General features: G+C 42.6%; 1 protein-coding gene across 1 annotated transcript; it reads left to right on the forward strand.

The window, feature by feature from the left end:
* Nucleotides 1–1383: 1383 nt before the first annotated feature.
* Nucleotides 1384–17443, forward strand: SLC38A2 (solute carrier family 38 member 2). The gene is made up of 16 exons (XM_086480377.1): nucleotides 1384–1602; nucleotides 2228–2415; nucleotides 2729–2810; nucleotides 2922–3037; nucleotides 6161–6234; nucleotides 6332–6424; nucleotides 6625–6706; nucleotides 9780–9862; nucleotides 10709–10767; nucleotides 10897–11046; nucleotides 11813–11892; nucleotides 11995–12095; nucleotides 12479–12603; nucleotides 13311–13455; nucleotides 13573–13670; nucleotides 14394–17443. Exons 2-16 carry the CDS (start codon nucleotides 2297–2299, stop codon nucleotides 14490–14492), a joined length of 1506 nt encoding a protein of 501 aa, XP_086336503.1. The 5' UTR covers nucleotides 1384–1602; nucleotides 2228–2296; the 3' UTR covers nucleotides 14493–17443.
* Nucleotides 17444–18670: the final 1227 nt, after the last annotated feature.

The following is an 18670-nucleotide window of genomic DNA, read 5'->3' on the forward strand; positions in this document are numbered from 1 at the left end:
AGGGGCGGCTCCAGAAGGTTCTGCGGCGGTAACGGTCGGGTCGCCTCCGCCTCCCGCCGCCGGGCCGGTTCCCGCCTGCCCCAGGGGTGCGGGCCGGGTCCTCCCGCGCGGTGTCGCCTAAGGAAAACCTCGTGTGTGTCCGTCCGTGTCCCCGTGTCCCCGCCCCGGGCAGAGCTCAGGGGCCGCCTGCGCTGCAGCGGGGCCCGAGGCGCGGGCAGCTGGGCGGGGGTTGGCTGCCCCTCGAGGGTGCGAGCCGCTCCCGCGTCCCTACGGCCGCCCCGAGCCCGGGACGGGCGGCCAGACTGCGCCGCCAGCCGCCCCTCGCGCCTCCCACGAGTCCTCCATGCCGCAGAGGAGGGAGGGAGGTGGTACAGCGGGACCCAACCGCTCGGTGGCCGGGCGTCCTCCGTACTCGAGGCTCGCGTGGGAGTGTGCGGCTGTCGCGGGGACAGCGCGACGCGGGGCGTGACTCGGAACCCCCCCGCCTCAAGGAGAACAGCGGCCAAGCGGTCCCCGGCTGCCCGAGCCGAGCCGCCTCGCTCCGTGTGTGTGAGGGGCCGGGGCGCACAGTAAAGCCCCGCTGCCCCCTTCCCCGGGGGATGGAGCGGCAAAGCCCTCAAAAGTTTGTGATTACCTGCGGAAAAGGAAGCAGGATGTTGCTCCCCCCCCCTCCCCTCTTCCCTAAAGCGGGGTCTATCCTGCAGCGCATCGCTAGGGGGAGGCCGTCGTTCCGGATCACTTCCCGGAGGAAAATCTCGGAGCAGCTTTCGGCTGCCCCCGGGATCCGGGCTGGGATGTGCATCGCTGCTTGCTCGTGTACCGAAAATAGCGAGTGACCGCAGCGAGCGGCTACGGGCCGGTGGCACCTCAAGCCTCGCACCGCGCTACCGGGAGGCGCCAGGGCTGGAGCCCGCCGGAGGCGGCACAGGGTGGAAACGGGGAGGAAGCCTCCTCGGTGAGCCCCTACCCGGTGCCGCAGTCGCGCTGCAGATGCCGCACCGGGCAGGTGGAAGCACCGTTCAGGCAGGGCGCTCTCGACAAGCACCGCAGCGCCCCGTCTCCGCTGTGAAACGGCATCGCCCCCGCTTGTAAACACGGCAGAGCTGCTCGGCGCAACGGCCGCCGGGGGCCCCGCTCACGACCCCCTGCTGGGCACACGCCGGTGACCGGCTCCCACCCCTCCCTCGGGCTCGCCCCAACCCGCCGATGCCCCCCGCCCCGGCTCGGGCGGCGACAGGGGGTCAGTCGGGCAGGGCGGGCGGGGGGCGGTGCGGCGGCGGGCGAGCGCCGCGCCCCTCCCATCCTTTCGCGATGACGCGCCCGCATTCCTGCCTGAAGAGTGGCGGCGCCCCGAGGGGGCCGTCAGATCCAGAGCGACGCCGACAGAGCACGGGGGACACGATATCTTTCTTTCCCTTTTATACCGCTGGCTTTTTTTCAGCGATTTTTTGTTTCTACCCGTATTTATTTAGGGTTTTGTTTTCGCTGACGCTTTACAGCTGACGGTTTTTTTCCCGGGCAAGCAGCAGCAGCAGCGAGAGGAGCATCTCCTCGTCCCGAGGCTTCGGCAGGAAACCCCGCGTTCAAGCTCTTGCCGAGAAGGTACGGCGCGGCGGCGGGCGCCGGCCGTTACGCGGCCGCCCGGAGGAACGGGGCGAGTTTTCGGAGGCGGCGCGGCTGGTCCTTGGCGCCTTTGTCTGGCGGCAGCCCCCGGGACCCCGCCGGGCTCTGCCGGGACGCGCCGCTGCCGCATCCCACAACGGTGTAACAACCCCAAGCGACTGCGGTGCGGTGCAGTCCCGCGACCGATTCGCGTTTTCCCATTGAAAGCGCCGGGATACCCGGCGGAGGGGGGGGTGGTAAACACGGACGCGCGGGACGGCAACCAATGTGACAATCGCCCATCGGTGTTGCATCAGTCTCAGCCGTCGCGGGGGGGGGGGGGGGGGGGGGGAGTAGCGCGGTGCGGCGGTGCCGCCACCTCGGCAGGTACCAGCGGCGCGGGTCGGGCGGCGGCGGCCCCGCCCCGGCGCGGGGCTCACCTTTGTCTGCGCGCGCCCCCCCGCCTCCCCCCCCCTTCTCCCCGCGCGCCCCCCGCCCCGCGCGCCCGCCTGGTACTTTTCCACTCGGTGGCGGGCGGGGGCTGTCGAGCCGCGGGCGCGCGCTGGCCACGTGACGGGCCGTGGCGCCCGCTGCGGCACTGACGTCGCCTCCCCCACCCCCGCAGGCGCGGCGAGCCCCGCCGCCAAGGACAAAAGAGCGACCCCCGGCACCGACCCCCGGCACCGCCGCCGCCATGAGCAGCGCCGAGATGGGCAAGTTCAACATCTCCCCCGACGAGGACAGCAGCAGCTACAGCTCCAACAGCAACGACTTCAGCTACCCCTACCCCACCAAGCCGGCCGCTATGAAGAGGTGAGGGGGGGGCTCCGCCGCCCCGGGGCGGGCGGGCGGGCGGCCGCGGGCGGCTTCGGCACCGACTGGAAACGTCGCCGCGGGTCGGGGGGCGTCGCGTGTTGACACGCGTTACAGAAACGCGGAAACGGCTGCGGACGTCAACGCGCGCGATGCTTTGTGTACCGGGCTGAATGGCGGGGAGGGGGGCGGTTCTTTTGGGGTCATGCCGTGGGTTTTCCCCTTTGCCTGGGAAGAGGGCCGGTAGTGCTGAACGGGAGGTGGATGTGCGGGTCGCCCGCGATGGTCACTAACGCTGCGATGTTTTCTACAGCCACTATGCGGATATAGATCCAGAAAATCAGAATTTCTTGCTCGACTCCAATCTTGGAAAGAAGAAATATGAAACTCAGTATGTAAGTACATAACAGCAATCTTTAGAAGCTTTCTTGCCAACTTTATGTTTGTTTTAATGCTGAAATAAATAATAACTTTCTATTAATTATGACCTATCTCCCTTTTCTCAGCATCCGGGTACTACTTCCTTTGGAATGTCAGTATTTAATCTGAGCAATGCTATTGTGGGTAGTGGCATCCTTGGTCTTTCTTATGCCATGGCTAACACTGGAATTGCTCTTTTTGTGTAAGTATCTTTTGGTTCATCAAAAAAAAATCTTGCTGCTCTGTAATTAATAATGGAAACATACTGATGTAAGAATATGACCTTTACAAAACACCCAGTCATTGCCGTAGGTGCAGAATTGCATTTTAAGATTTATGGCTTGTTCTAAATTGAGAGCTTGTGGTACCTTCAGAAGGACTTGCAAAAACTAAACAGACTCATTGCCAGTTGTGCAGTCCACAAAACATTTTACAGTGAATTTTCCTTTACTTAGCTGTAGTTTCTCCATGCATACCTGATAGGCTTCCCTGGAAAATTCCATCATCCAAGTGGAAAAGGGAAGTGCTACTTAACAGACTGAAGTCCATATTAGCTCTTTTCTTCAGAGTTCACTGACTGAAATGAATGACAACAGAAACTTTTCACTTAGTGGAATTCACAATTGCACAAAAAGTACGGGATCAGGCTGTAGAGAGTTAGAAGAAGAATGTAGGCAGAAGAGGATTATTTTATTTGCATCTTGCAAGCCTCTCCGTGTCTACTGCTAAAAATTTCTGTGTCCCCCCAATCAGAGACGTGGTCTCCATTTCCTCAGCTGGCATAGTTGTGCCTGTAGAGGTACAATGTACTTGCACCAATAAAGAAATCCTTTTTATTGCTATGCTTTTACTCAATTCAGGGAACTGGTTTAAGCTACACCTACAAAAATTTCTGTCTCCCTGCAAGGGAGGGATGTGAAGTAACCAGCATATCTTTATTGGTAGGTCTGTATTGGGAAGAGCTTTCAGGTAGAAGACAAGACTGTAGTAATGTAGAAGTGACATGAGGACACAGTTATGCACAGTGTTTCTGAATGTCTTGGGAACATACATTTTTCATATGTTGGAGGCAGTTCAGCTCACACAACATGTAATATTAGTGACTGAGTGTGAATGGGAATCCATGGATATGTTTAAAGGAACTTTGTATTTTTCTCCTTGAAATAGATAAATGTGCTGAATGTTCAAGAAGAAGTGAAGACTAACGTTGAGTTCAAAATTTGCCTTACTCTGTTGCCAGATTTCCAGAAAGTTGTAGGTCACATTTACTTCCAGACATTTCACAGTATGTGAGGGTGATGTTCAAGTCTCCTGAGGAAACTACCAATGTGTAGTTTTGATCTATAGAGATTTATATTTTAAATATAGGATGAGCTAAGGCTTTCACTTACTTACATGATGCTAAACTGAATGAAGAACTCAGCAACATGAATTCAGAAGAGGTGGATACTTCATCTCTCTGCACGTCAGTTTCATGCTCTAAATATGTTCTGCAGCACATATAATCAGCATAATGCACGTTAGAACGTCTCTGAGGAGAGGGGAAAAAAAGAATTTAAGATTAGATATTTGTACAATTTGCATATAATAGGGGTCCTTTTTTCTGAAGAAAAAAAAAAACGTTCAAAACTGTCAATTTAACAATTGGATGCTGAGGTTGTTTAGAAAGCTTTCATTTCCAGATACTGCATTCAGATCTATTTACATTAGTAGTGATTCAAAGATAAACTAGCTTGTTACCTTTCAAAACTCAGTGTAGTTTGTAGAGTTCCAAGGCAGGAAAGCAGTCGGTCGCTGATGATACTGAGGATTTGTGATGACACCGAGGGCATTGCAGGCATCCTTTAATAACTTGGTTACAGATTCAGATCCAGATGCAGTTGATTAAGGCAGTAAATTCTTCAAAGACTGTGTGGAGTCGCTTGTGTCAGTGCTGTGACTTGTCACTTGTGTCAGCACTAAATAAATGAATGATACAGTCTGGAGGCCAGAAACCGAGTGATCTTCAAGATGAGTTTGCAGACTGATCTTGTCAACGCTGTAGGTGACCGTTCGAGGTTAGGACTGAGGGGTCCATGATCTGTGCTGTTTTAATTAAATGTAACCCTTGCACATCTTGCTGTGCTGTTTCTAGTTGATGGCTGAATTAAATCCTGGTTAATCTCTACCTGTCAGAAATACAGGTTTATTTGTGCACGTGTGTTGGTGTTGAATTGGCACAGTAACACGAGTTTCCTGGATTCCTTGTACAGATTTGCAAAGCTTTTTTCGGATCTTCTTGTTTCCAGTTCTTTGTGCTGTGTTTACTAATTTCGCCAACATTAAAAATGACGTGAAAGGAAATGTAAAGAGTAGTCTGGGAACTCTAAATGGAGCTTGCCGTTTTTGAGCAGATGTGCTGATTCTTAGGTTTCCTATAAAGCAAAATGCTTGTATTGGTATAAGAAAGGTCAGGGTTTTTTTGAATGTGTTGTAATTTTCCACTGTGTTCCTCAGCAGTTGAGAAGTCCCCCCTAGTGTGCCACTCGAGGAATTGCATTTGTTGTGGGAGAGATATGTTGTTGAGACATCCGAATTTTAGATGTTGCCAGTGTGCTTCTGGAAATAATATACATTGCCTGTAAAAGCTGTGGGGAAGATAAACAAGCTGCTAGCAATTCCCATGTAAGCACATACGAAGAGTAACTTTTGAGCAAATAAAGCATTCTTTTTTTTTAATGACAATAAATATATATTTCCATTTAAAGACACAACTCTCAATACGTCTGAATTTTCAGTCAGTTCTTTAAGGCTTTTGCAGTTTCATCTTTACGTTAAAAAAAGACATAACACAGGTTTAAGCTGAAAAGCCGATTTGTTTAAGACCAAGAGATGATCTTCACTTTAGCTACAGTTAGTCACAACTGGGTGTTCAATAGATGCATGACACTCTGAACAAGGATAGGAAGACAGGAGAAATACAGTTTCTTACAGTGATACAAAACCATTCCCATTGGTTCTTCATGAAGTTACTTAAGTCAAATGTAGCCAACTATAATGGCCTGACATTTGATGCTTATGCCACTTTACACTGGATATATAGTGTTGTTTCAGCCTACACTAGAATTTCTCTGTATGCCTCAGAAATGCATTTTAGTATCAAATCCTTTCTAAACTAGACATTAATTGTGTTTTCAGAACGCTTTTAGCTGGCCTTAGAATCTACAGATGTTTCCCAGATAATATTTTAATATGATTAATTTTTATGTTTGATCTGCCTTTATTTAATAAGGTTACAATAAGGCATTTACGGCTAATAAAAATTTGCATGTTTTTCCTCCCCCAGGATACTCCTGCTGTTTGTGTCAATATTTTCTTTGTATTCGGTGCATCTCCTTTTGAAGACTGCCAATGAAGGAGGTATGGCAAATTACTATTTTACAAACATATGGTATTTGTTTCATATGGGATCTTTGTGAAATGCACCCTTCCAATGGATTCTTTTGTTTTCTTTTAGGATCATTATTGTATGAACAGTTGGGAATGAAGGCATTTGGTATGGCTGGAAAACTTGCTGCTTCTGGATCGATTACAATGCAGAACATTGGAGGTGAGGACAAGATCTTAAAATGCCTGTACCATCAGTAGTTATTGTTCCCTACTTATTCTTGGAGATTTTTTTTTTTCTTCACACAACATGTGTTCATTAACTGCTTGTGTTCAAGTGAAGTTATGAAACATGTTATGTGATTCTTGCATCTTGTGGCATATTCTATATTTGTAATGATCTATGATGTTATTCACCTACAGCTATGTCAAGCTACCTCTTCATAGTGAAATATGAGTTACCATTGGTCATCAAGACATTTATGAACATCGAAGAGACCACAGGGTAGGTGTTAGAACTCCTCATCAGAGAAACTCTTAGGAGAAACAAATACGGAGACTGTATATATTTTTATATGAAGACCACGTTCGGTACACCGTAGGGTAGCTTCTTACTCAGACAGAGATACAGTAAGTTTGCCCTTCCCCTGAGTGCTCCACTTCATTTAGATCCAGCCTGTCCTGGGAAAAGGGTAGAAAAATACAGGTATTGCATCATATTACAGAAAGCTGTTCTCTAAAGAACATCAGGTAAGTGTTAATGTATGTACCAGTCAGTACATACTCCCGATGAGGAAAGGTGAATGTGGTTATGGCTGGTTTTTTGTTTGTTCGTTTTTTTTTTTCTCTCATATTGCATTCTAACTGGTTTAGACTGGTTATTTTGGTTTTTTAGTGTTAATATTGTGGGAAGTGATTAAACGTAAGATGAAGGTGCAGTTATGTAATGAATGTCTTGAGGAACAGCTCTCAAAAGGACATGGGGACTAAACATGGAACTAAAACGTATATAGAGTTTATATGCTTAAGACTGAAATGGTGGACGCGTTGCCGTTTAGCCCTGGAGACACCTTGACTCCATAGTGGCTTGGCTTTAAAAGTGGGTGCCTTGGGTAGGGTTCATCTTACCTAACCATACTGTCTGAAAGTTAGATTTTGAGCTCATCCTTACTCTGGTGTGGAGAAAGGCGATCCTCTGTAGTGGTCAGTTCAATACACCTGGTTAGACGCCTGTTTTGGGCATCTCCAAAGAGCAATTTATCATATCAGTTTGTATTGAGAGGGTGTGTAAAAACAGCTAACTAAAACAAGATGCCTGACTTCAGATGGATAGAGTTAAGTGCTATAAATCTCACTCTTCAGAGTTGTACTTCTGTGCCTTGTCCTGAAGTGTCCCAGTCTTGAGAGGGCTGAGCAGCTCAAGACTCCAACTTACACCTAAGCCTGAGTTCAGAAGGTAGGCATTTTTCTGCCTGTGTTCCCCGAGGGGTTCAAGCCATGTGGTGGTGTTCATACAGCTTGCTGATAGATACTGTCATGACAACAATGCTAGTCATCTTTTTTTTTTTTTTTTTTTTTTTTTTTTGAATGTACTCAAAGAACGCACCCACCCCATTTACTTAGTGGTGTAATGTTTACAAATTCTTTGCTGGGAAGGTTCATTTCCCTCCTTTGGCTGAATTTGGCTGAAGTCCCTGTTTTCCACTTCTTAAGACCATCCCTGGAGTAGCCAATACTTACAAGGGGGCTTGGAGGCAAGTATTTTTAACTGTCCCATCTTCAGAAAATAATTAAAAATTGGTTGCAGTTCAAGACAGAAAGCTAAAGGCTGTGAATCTCACTGGATACAGCTGCTGCACTGCAAATCTGGCAGACAAAATTAAGAAATTGAGATTTGTATCTTAAGTGTTTTCTTGTTGGCTGGTACTAGGTAGCTGTACTGTGATATAAAGTCAATCTTTTCTCAGTGCTCTGGCAACTGTGGACCTCATTTAACTGACTCTCTCCATGCGTTGCTTAGGGGAGTCTGGGTGGCTACCATTGGCATGGATTCCACTCTGGCAGCCTGGTGCCTAAAATGTAAGCACTTACCTGTTTAAATGTCCCAAAATAATGCTTACTGTAGAAGATACCTGGAATTCTGAGACAATATTACAAATGCTAGCTCCATTATTCAGATTAATTTTGCAATTTTTAAAATACTCAGCTGTGTTTTAATGCTGCGCAGTCCCATTCTTTACTCTTCAGCACAGAAGAACTGTTCAAATCGTTGGTCTGATGGCCTCCGTGTGGGGCATGCATAGTAACAGTGCACATTCTTGTGACTGTATCAAATGCAAGCAATCTCTGTGCTGTGATTTCTTTTAAATTTACCATATGATTACTACGTTTTTAAAGAAAGACAACAAAAGGTACATGATGTTAATGTCCTACACATCAGAACTTTCTAAAATACATGTTTTACATTTATTTATCCCAGATGAAACTGGGGAAAGAGATGACCAAATGGTTTTTGTATTTACTACATAAATCCAGAGCAAGTCTGTTAAAGTTATTCCGTATTTCCACTACCATATATAGGCTCATAATTCAGCAATTGAGTTTGAATGCACAAATTTCCAATTAGGGTGTTAATTTTTCTTTGTTTACCTAAATAGTATACAGTCCATTTTAAAGTAAATACTGTTAGATGATACCATAACAGGATATAAAGTGTTAATATTTGGGAATAAATGCTTAGTGTTACTTTAATTGCTTAAAGCGTATAGGATGATTCTGTAGGACAGATGAAGAAAGCAGTTACTCTGCCACGATTAAATACTCAAGATCAGTTTTTGTTAGATCAATGAAATGACATTATATTTACACAGATCTGACTTTGGTTTTCTGTGTTTCAAAGGAAGATGTTAATCTTCTAACACTCCAAAATCTTTTGTCAAAAAATAGCTGCTGCTTCTTATGGAATAAATGGCAAAAATTATCTGAAGCAAAAAAACTTCTGAGGTTCTTGTGATAATTTCCCTACTAAAAGGGACTAAACGTGCCTCCAAGAGACTCCCAGTGCTTGTTGGAGTTTTCTCAGCCAGTGGGCTTGAGCTACTGCCTTAACTCCAGCCCTCACCTCTTTTTCTTTCCCGCAGGGCACCCAACAGAATTTTATTTCCATTAAAAGTGCATCACCACCCTGCTGGGGCACTGCAATGTTCTAATACATCTGGAGAGTTGGGAACCAACATTTAAGCAAATGGCTATTTTTTTTCTGCGACTGATCCCAGTTGACTCTTTTTTCTGACCCCAGTCATTTACTTTCCTGTCTTCTGACTTCCAGATGCATATTCATTTTAGAAAAGGACACTAAAGGAAAGGCACAATGCAGGTTTGGGGTGAGATAAGAAGGTATTGTAGGGCTTTAGGTCCATATAGTAAGTTGAATGCTAATCCTCTGTGACATCAGGTACTACTATTTTTTTTTTTTAAGAAGCCATATGTTGTAGGAGAAGATATAGTGAAGACTAAACTGTAAATGTCATAATTTTTAAATACTTTGATTACTTACAAATACTACCTTTTTTCTACAGAGAATGGTATCTTAACGGTGACTATTTAGTGCTGATGGTGTCTGTCATCCTCATTCTTCCGCTGTCCTTACTGAAAAATTTAGGTAAGCGGTAGAGTACAATCAAAGCAAAAAATGCATTGAAAAGACTGTGGGGAAATGTGTTGATATGATGTTCGAGTCTTGGAGTACAATGTGAATTAACAGCTGTCTCCAAACTTGTCTCTTGGAACTAATCAGTGTTCAGGTAATTGCTGTCAGTCTACTTTAAAAAAAATAAAAATTAAAAAGGAGATCAAGGCATGTATCTTGAGTTACACGTGTGTTTGTGGAAAATGAAAGGACAATAGGTAGGGCAGCTTTAGAACAAGACTCAGCAGTAGCTTTCTGTTTGTGTTCTTATCACCAAATTTGACCTATTTCAGTAGCAAAATAGTAGGATATTGTTATTAGCTATCCTAGAACAATCTCAAAAGATCAGGGATGCTAGCCCTGCGCAGCTAAATTTGTCTTTGCAGTGTAAATAGAGGTCACCTTTATCATTTTAGATCCCAAGCAGTAGCAGAATATTGATACCAGATGATTTCTCTGAAATGGCTGTAGTTCAGCGATATATGTGAATAACTCAGTTAAGGGGCTATTTGTTCGGAGAATCCTGTAGTGGAACTGTACTAACTAAGAGTCTTGATGTGAATTGCTTTCTCAAGTTACTACTTTCTACAAATTAAGTGAATCAATAAAAACAGAAGGGAAAAGGCTAAGCTATGTCATAGTGCATTCTGTTAGAATTAATCCTATAATCATTCTTGGTATTTAATAAACAGTTCACATAGTTGTTGGTGTGGGTTTTATCTAAAGAGATCACTGACAGAATATATTTTGTCGTAATGTTAGGACTTGAAACTTTCTGTTTATTGTACCTTAGATTTTTTTTATCTTTCTTGAACACAGGATATTTGGGCTATACCAGTGGCTTTTCCTTACTTTGCATGGTCTTCTTTCTGATTGTTGTAAGTATAATCTTGTAGATTTCCAGTGCTTGTAAAAATGCATTTCAAAGTGAAATTAAACACAGTTTCTGAGAAGTTTTGCATATTGCATTGGTCAAAGTAACAATAAAATCATGTCTTTATTTCTAGGTAATTTGGAAGATGTTTCAGATTCCTTGTCCTATGGACAGTGACATTATGAACATGACATTAATAAATGTGACACTGGCACCTTTGGTAGATGAAAACATCACAATTGATGATGTGTGCAAGCCAAAATATTTCATCTTCAATTCACAGGTAACTGACTAAAAATCAGACTGTCAATTGAAAATAACTGAGTGTAAATACATAACAGATAAATTAGGTAATTTTTCCTTCAAGTAATTGCCCAGTGGTAAACTTGAGATGTGCTAAGACTTTCAGTTCCACTAGAGTTAGGCACTGTTTACCTCCTGTAGACTGGGTGTTTCCACATTCCACATAGACAGAAATTAGAGGAGCCTGAGGTGCCTGCCTGAGATGAGTGGCAGTAAACGCACCCCTCATTCTTCAGCACAGCGTTTCTCAAGTAAGTTAGTAAAGCATTTTAAAAAGTAGATTGCAGAAGAGGATGAAGTAAATAGTAAAGGCATGTGAATGGGAAATGTATGCCAGGGTTTGGAATAGACTTTCAAGTTCCCAGTCACAAAGTCTCGATTTTCATGAATGCTCCCAGTTGCAGTGGTGAATCCCCACGCATGGGGAAGAAGTTTGTGTAATAGCCAATACCAAGATCAGGCTATAGTGGCTTAAGCCTATGAGATGCAGAACATGGTTCTGAATGCAAATGCATTCAGCTCAGCATGGACTTCAGTGAGATCTGAGAGTATTCAGTACCTCAGGGTCTGGGTTTAAGAAAATACGAACTTGTTTTAATTTTTGCCAAAGTTTCAGTTGTAACAAAGAGCTAGTCATTATCAAAAACTAAGTTGATGCCTAAGTCAAAACTGAAAAATCTGCTGTTGAATTTTTTAAAACTGAATTTCTAATGTCTGAGTTATTAAGAAAGACTTTTGTTTTTCAGACTGTCTATGCTGTCCCAATCCTAACATTTTCTTTCGTCTGCCATCCTGCAATTCTTCCTATCTATGAAGAACTGAAGAGGTAAATGTTAGATACGTGTCTGTGATTTCACTAAAGAAATAAAAGTAGTGTAAACCAGCACGTTCTCCTTGCTAACCATGTTTATGTTTCTCTTTCTTACAGCCGAAGCCGTAAAAGAATGATGAATGTGTCCTATGTATCTTTTTTTGCCATGTTCCTCATGTATTTATTGGCTGCTCTCTTTGGATACCTGACATTTTATGGTGAATATCGCCTTCACTGCTTTCTTTTAAATGAATTATGTTCTGCAAACCCACAGTATTATTTTTAAGTTAGAACAAGCAAACATTTACTATCAATTCTAAATATTCACTGTTTATTGGGGGTGTTTGTAATGCTTTTATAACTGCATACCCAAAAGGAGATCAGTAGTAGAATTATGCACAAGGCACAGAATTAAAATATGCTTAAAACAGATACAGTGCCTCCGAGTTACCCCTGTGTAAATGGAGACACGCTCACAGCAGCTGTTGAGGCTCTCAATTCATAGTGCTGTAATGGTAAAATTCGCCTAGGGTTTAGAGCAGAAGCGGTTGTTTGAGAAATATGGCAACCACATCCCATTAAAACACTGTTTTCTCTGTAGGAAAAGTCGAACCAGAACTGCTTCATACCTACTCTGCTTATCTGGGTGCTGATGTTCTTCTTCTTATTGTGCGTCTCGCTGTACTTATGGCTGTAACCCTTACTGTGCCTGTAGTTATTTTCCCAGTAAGTAATGTATTTATTTTCATCACTTGTCCTGCTGCAGATATTTACCGATTTGGCAACTCTCTTTTATTAACTTACAGAATTTTTCTCTTAACTGAAAAAGGAAATTTATTCTAATAAGCTTGAGAAAATATCTCTCTACTGTTAATTCAAATAAATAAGTAGGCAACATTTACAAAGCAGTAGATACAAATATGTTCAGTTACATTGTTTTCCTGGTATGGTTTAATTGGGGAGGTGGAACAGATTGTCTCTTTACAAAAGTATTTGCACTATTATATTATCAGCTTACGAAAGTCGGTATGTTTTTGTATGTACATTGTGAACATGAATTCTGGCCATTTCGGTGTATGTTGTTGAGCAGCATCCTTAGATGTTACAAAAATCCCTGGGATTTATTTTTGTTCAAGGCAGATGTTTTTCCTTGGTTTTTCTCCATTAGTGACTGTGCTTTGAAAAATCTAAATCTCTGTAAAGAGAAACAGACCAGAAACACAGAGCTGCCTCTGAAGTGCAGGAAGTAAATATTAAAAAAAAAAAAAAATTCTTGTCTTTCAACTTGTATTCAAATGTGAAGTGTTCAGGACAATTATATTGAAATACTTTCAGAAGGAAGGTCCAATTCAGGTGACAATCACTGACTTCCACAATGAAGACTAAACTGTCCCCTTTTTTTTTTATTCCACTCCCACCCTTCTCTTCCAAAGATCCGCAGTTCCATTACCCAGCTGTTGTGGGCAGGGAAGGAGTTTAGATGGTGGCGTCACTGTTCCATTACAGTTGCTCTTCTGGTGTTCACCAACATTCTTGTTATCTTTGTCCCTACTATTCGAGACATCTTTGGATTCATTGGTAAGCATTTTCACATCAGTTTGAGTAGTCTTTCACATCTCTGAAAATGCCGTTTGGATCAAATTAAATTATATTTACCTATTTAAGAGTATTTTTTTCTATGCTTTTTCAATACAGGTGCATCTGCAGCTGCCATGCTGATCTTTATACTTCCTTCTGCCTTCTATATCAAGTTAGTGAAGAAGGAACCAATGAAGTCAGTGCAAAAGATTGGGGTATGTATAGACAAATATGTAATAGTTACACTGGCTTACTAATTCAGAGCAAGAACTTTACCTTCCTTCTTCACAATAGTCAGTGAATTGGCGTTGAATGCTGTCTTAGTTAGCACCGGGTAGCTGAATAGGTGCTCAAAACTGAGGAGACAGCCATCACAAGGCTCAGTTCACCTCAGTGATGTCTCTAACCCCCCAGCCCCCAATCTCAACAGTAGTTGGGTCATTCTGTTGCTGATAAGAACCAGATTTCAACAGATTACCCTTAAGAGCTAGACTAAAAAAGTTGTGTGGTTCTCCTTTAAATTTTCTTTCAAGACTGACTTAAGTAACTTACCCCGTAAAAGCTGGCCTCCACCGATTGTTTGGGTCAGCCTGACTGATCTGGGTGCTCCGACTGATCTTAGACATACTGACTCAGAATCAAATCTTAGACATGCTGAGTCAGAATCAAGTCAGTGCAGTGGCACAGCCTGACTGGTATCAGCAGCTACATTAACTTCCTTCAGTTGAGGGTGAGGCCTGCTGTAAAATACATGTACTTTTTTATTTGAGAAAGGACCCCAAGCATGAGAAAGATACCTAGCTCCTTATTCTTTACTGTGATCTCTTGTCTCTTTTGCGTTGTCCTCCATGAGCAACGGCACTTGTGCCATAAATGGCCACGACTTTGTGGGAGTAGTAGCAGAATCTGAAATACTTCTATGTTTTCTTTTTTTTCAGGCTGTGTTCTTCCTTCTTAGTGGTATACTTGTGATGACTGGGTGTATGACACTGATTATTGTAGACTGGACCCAGAATGTCACGTCTGATGGCCATTAACTGTCCTGGTTTAATCTCTAATACTCCACTTCAAATGCCAGTGTTCACTCAGAGACCTACCGGGAGTGAAAATGAGCTATTCGCCTTCCTTTAAAATGCAGATTCTTTTGTTGATGGTTCTTCTGATTGTAGAATATTGAACTCTCTTTAAGAAACTATTCTGCATGATGGAAGTGGATATTAACGTCAAACCACGTGAGTGTCTGGCTGAAGGAAGTGACAACTTTATTCCATTCCAGAGAATGGACAGAACTCTCTGTAGACTTTTATCAAGCCATGTTTGGCTTTCGTCATTGTTACTTGGGTATTTTGTTATTTTACTTGAATGTGCCTAATGGAACCATTTGATGTGAGAAATAACTCTTTAATTTACAGTAAAATGTTGAAATAACCAATGAGAGAGAGAAACACTATTATTTTTTGTACCAAAAATTCTTATGGACCTCAAAAGCACTATTTTGACTTTAAGAAACATTTTTTCTAAAAAGGATGAAAGAATAACATAGAAGAGCTCATAAAAATATTTAATCAGTGTCCTAAATTAAATCTAGTTTGCCTTTCTGCAGAGGCATGATTAGAAGAAATTTTATTTTAAAAAATACTTCTAATGACCAAAACAGAGGATGAACCAATTCAAGTCAAAATCCTTCAATTGTAAATGCTTCCCATGAAATTCCGTTAGTTCGGAGTGGAGTGAAAATAATCCTGAAAGTCATTTGTCAGATTACTTTTAAGTAACTACAGTTACTTTAGTTCCCAAAAATGATGTGGAAACCCAGATTTTCAAGCTTTAAAAAAACCCCTACCCTTTAGAATGGGTATGTTTGAGAAAACATGAGTGATCTAGAAAATGTAAAGCTGGCATTGGCATTTCCCTTCTTGAGGTACTCAATAGTGCAATTGAGTAAAACAGGGTTTAGGGGTTTTTGCGTTTTTGTTTTTTTCCTGTTGTACATATAAACTGAATGGCACTGGAGCATATGATGCCATTAATATAAAACTTCCTCCTGGAGTTCTCTTTATTAATAAGGTCCATTGTCACTTGTAGCAATGTTTATTGGTTTTTTTTTTTTGTCCAATCTATCTTGAAACACTCTAGGAAAACAGAAAGGTCCTAATGTAGTTTACTAGTTGTATAATATTCAAAAACTGTACAGTATTTCTCAAATTACTCATCCGTTATTGGATTTTGAATTACTTGACTATTCTGTTTCTGAGTCAAATCCACAAAATAACTGCACCAGTATTTCATGCTTGGTACAAACTCTCTTCGCATACACAACTGGGATTCCTCTTCCAATTTATACTGTATAGTAGTACTAAAGATAACCTCGTAGGCTGGATAGTCATCTCATACTTGTTTGCTTCAGAAATAGGTAAGCTTCTTACAAGCCCTAGCTCGCTAGCTGATGAAACAGGTGCTGTATGGTTGTGATTAGCTGTTTTGTTTCTAGTGCATGTTTACTCTTTCATTCTTATCCCAGGTTGAAGAGAAATAACACTTGTATAACAGCGTACTTGGCTTATAGGAGGTTCTCAAACGCAACAATATTGGGTACAAAAGCCTAGATAGAGATTGTTAATGAAATAATCATGGCAACGCGGTCAACTGTCTTCATCTGACATGATGCTTTAAAAATCTGATTTACAAAGTTCCACTCAGTCGTTGTGTCAGAGGGAACAAGTATAAACAGCGCCCAAGACTGTTTTTTGCTCTTGTAGAATCAATCGGGAACAAATCTAAATGACAGTCACTGCTTGACAGATAATGTCAATCTCTGCCCAGCCATTTAAAATCTGTGAAAAAACCTTGCAGGTATTTTGTGTCGATACTTCTGCATGACTGTAAGTACTGATCACTAGGTCTAGTGTAAAACTGTACCGAGAAGCTGGATTCCCCTGGTGTTGTTTGTATCGTTAGTTCGGTGGTACTCAACTGGCAGTTAACAATCCTGGAGTCGGCACTGACGAGCGCTCCGTAGGCACTTCTCTGCCGCAGCCGTGGCGAACTGTCCCGTGCTACCCGATCTCCACAGACGTGCCGGGCGCGTGCCTCCTCAGTACTTCGGCAGCTTTTCTTCTTCCTCTCTGCAAATGTAGGAAGGTGGAAGAGGATTAAAATGTTCTCTACCTTTGAGCAATTTGTAGCACACAAGGGATGAAGCACTTCCCTTGCCAGCATTTAGAAAGGAAGGAAGGGAGAAATGGCCTCCTTTCTCTCAGTAACCATAGAAGAGGAAGAAGGTGTAAATGAGAAGTTACTACACAGTCCTTCTCAGCAGCCAGAGAGGAGGACGACACTTGTGATGACACCTCATAATGTATCATACATGTCACTTAACTCTCTGAATGTAGCAATTTTCAGATTTTGCATTGTGTGTTCTATGATTTGATGACTGGCTCTCCACCTGCAACAGTTGAGTTCCACTTGGCTGGGTTGATTTCCAACATATGATTTATTTAATTTATTTTTTTTTCCAAACCTGTCTGCTTAAGAGTTGCCTACATTACAAACCACCTAAAAGAGCAGCTTCAGTATTAAACCACTGTTTAGTCACCTCAGTTAGACATTACTGTCTTCCATGATATTTCAGTCATAAATGTAACATGTTATTTATAAAACATTAATCCATTAAAACTAAACCTATTTTTCAATATTTATGATAGTCTATGTACATAGATTGTATGTCTGTATATACTGTAAGTACAATGTATATAATGTAGGTTTGGAATTCATGATTTATGTATATAGTCCTCTCTCATTACTGATGTTACATCATTTCAAGGAGTTAACGTTGTACAGCTGTATAACGATTCTCAAAGGAAAGATTCTTTTACAACAAAATGTAAGGCTTACAAAAATGGAAGAAATGTGTAAGAAAACACTGAGATTGTATTTATTACAAATGTATATGTTGCAATAAACACAGGAGTCACTTGGGTCCATAAAACGCATTGTTCAGGTTCGTGTATACTTTCCCTCTAAAATTTACCATGGATGTTAAATCTCCTGAATGCGGCAGCTGAGCAGCCTTCGCGACCTAATGTGTTGTTAGGCCACCCAATTCAGGCATCCGACGGTACAGCCGTGTACATATGTAAATACCCGGTGTATGGTTAGAGACCAACAGTCTGGCTACAGGTGTTGGCAGGGAGTGCAACACAGTTTCAATGAAACATTGTATGTTTGTTTTACCCAAAATAAATAAATAGGTAATCCTGAGCAAAGGTGTGGTGGTTTTTTGAGGGGGAGGCATTTGAAGGATTTGCTTTAAAGACAGTATTAAAAGTTATCTTTAAATTCGTGAACATATAACTTATTTATGAGCACTTTCCAGGAAAGGGGGGGGTGGGGGTCAGGGAGGAAAAAAAATGGCTTACTGAGTCCACAATTTGTAACCCTACATGAGTAAACAGAATGAGTCTGAGCATTAAAGAAAATGAGAGATTAAATTCTGCAAGGAACCTGTATTATGTCATTTTTTTGCAGTGTACACATAGTGGGAGACAAGACTTAGTGTGTTAGATCTTGTATAAGTGTAGTAAATGAGTGAGTCTTGCCAAAATCGGATGGTGTTTTACTGCAACTGAATCTCCAGAAGAATAACTGCTTCTGTAAAAATTTTCAAATCTGATACATCTCTTTCACTTATATTTTAGCAACTGGATACAAACAGAGTGTGACGTACCAGTTCTTTCTTCTCTGGAAATCTGTATCAATTCACATCAATCTTTGTCTCTGCCAAATATTGAGAACTGGATGTGAGACGCTGGAGGTGTAACTTGCTGTGTTATGTGTACAACAAAACACTGTATGAAAGGAATACTGAAGAGGCATAGTTAAGTACCCTGAAATGAGGAAATGCCTCAATTAAGGCTGCTTTAATTACATGATCACGTGTTTTTCACTGCAACCCCCACTGAGTGGCTATTAATTATTTTATTCTTTATGACATTTTCTATGTGTTCACAGTGTTTACATATTTGCTGTAAGTCCAAAGCCCATCCTGGTGAGGGATGAATGTCCTCATTTGCCTCTCGTTCTCATTTTAATGCCCCCTACGTGAAACAAATGATCACTGATTTTCGCAATGTTGCAGGCCTGTAGGAAGGTGTTAATCAGTCTGCACCTCTGGGGACCTGAAGGGTGGAGAGGCAGCACTGTGAAGCAGCCATAC

Source organism: Leptosomus discolor, chromosome 1, assembly GCF_034619465.1.
Source record: "Leptosomus discolor isolate bLepDis1 chromosome 1, bLepDis1.hap2, whole genome shotgun sequence".
NCBI lineage: Eukaryota > Metazoa > Chordata > Aves > Leptosomiformes > Leptosomidae > Leptosomus > Leptosomus discolor.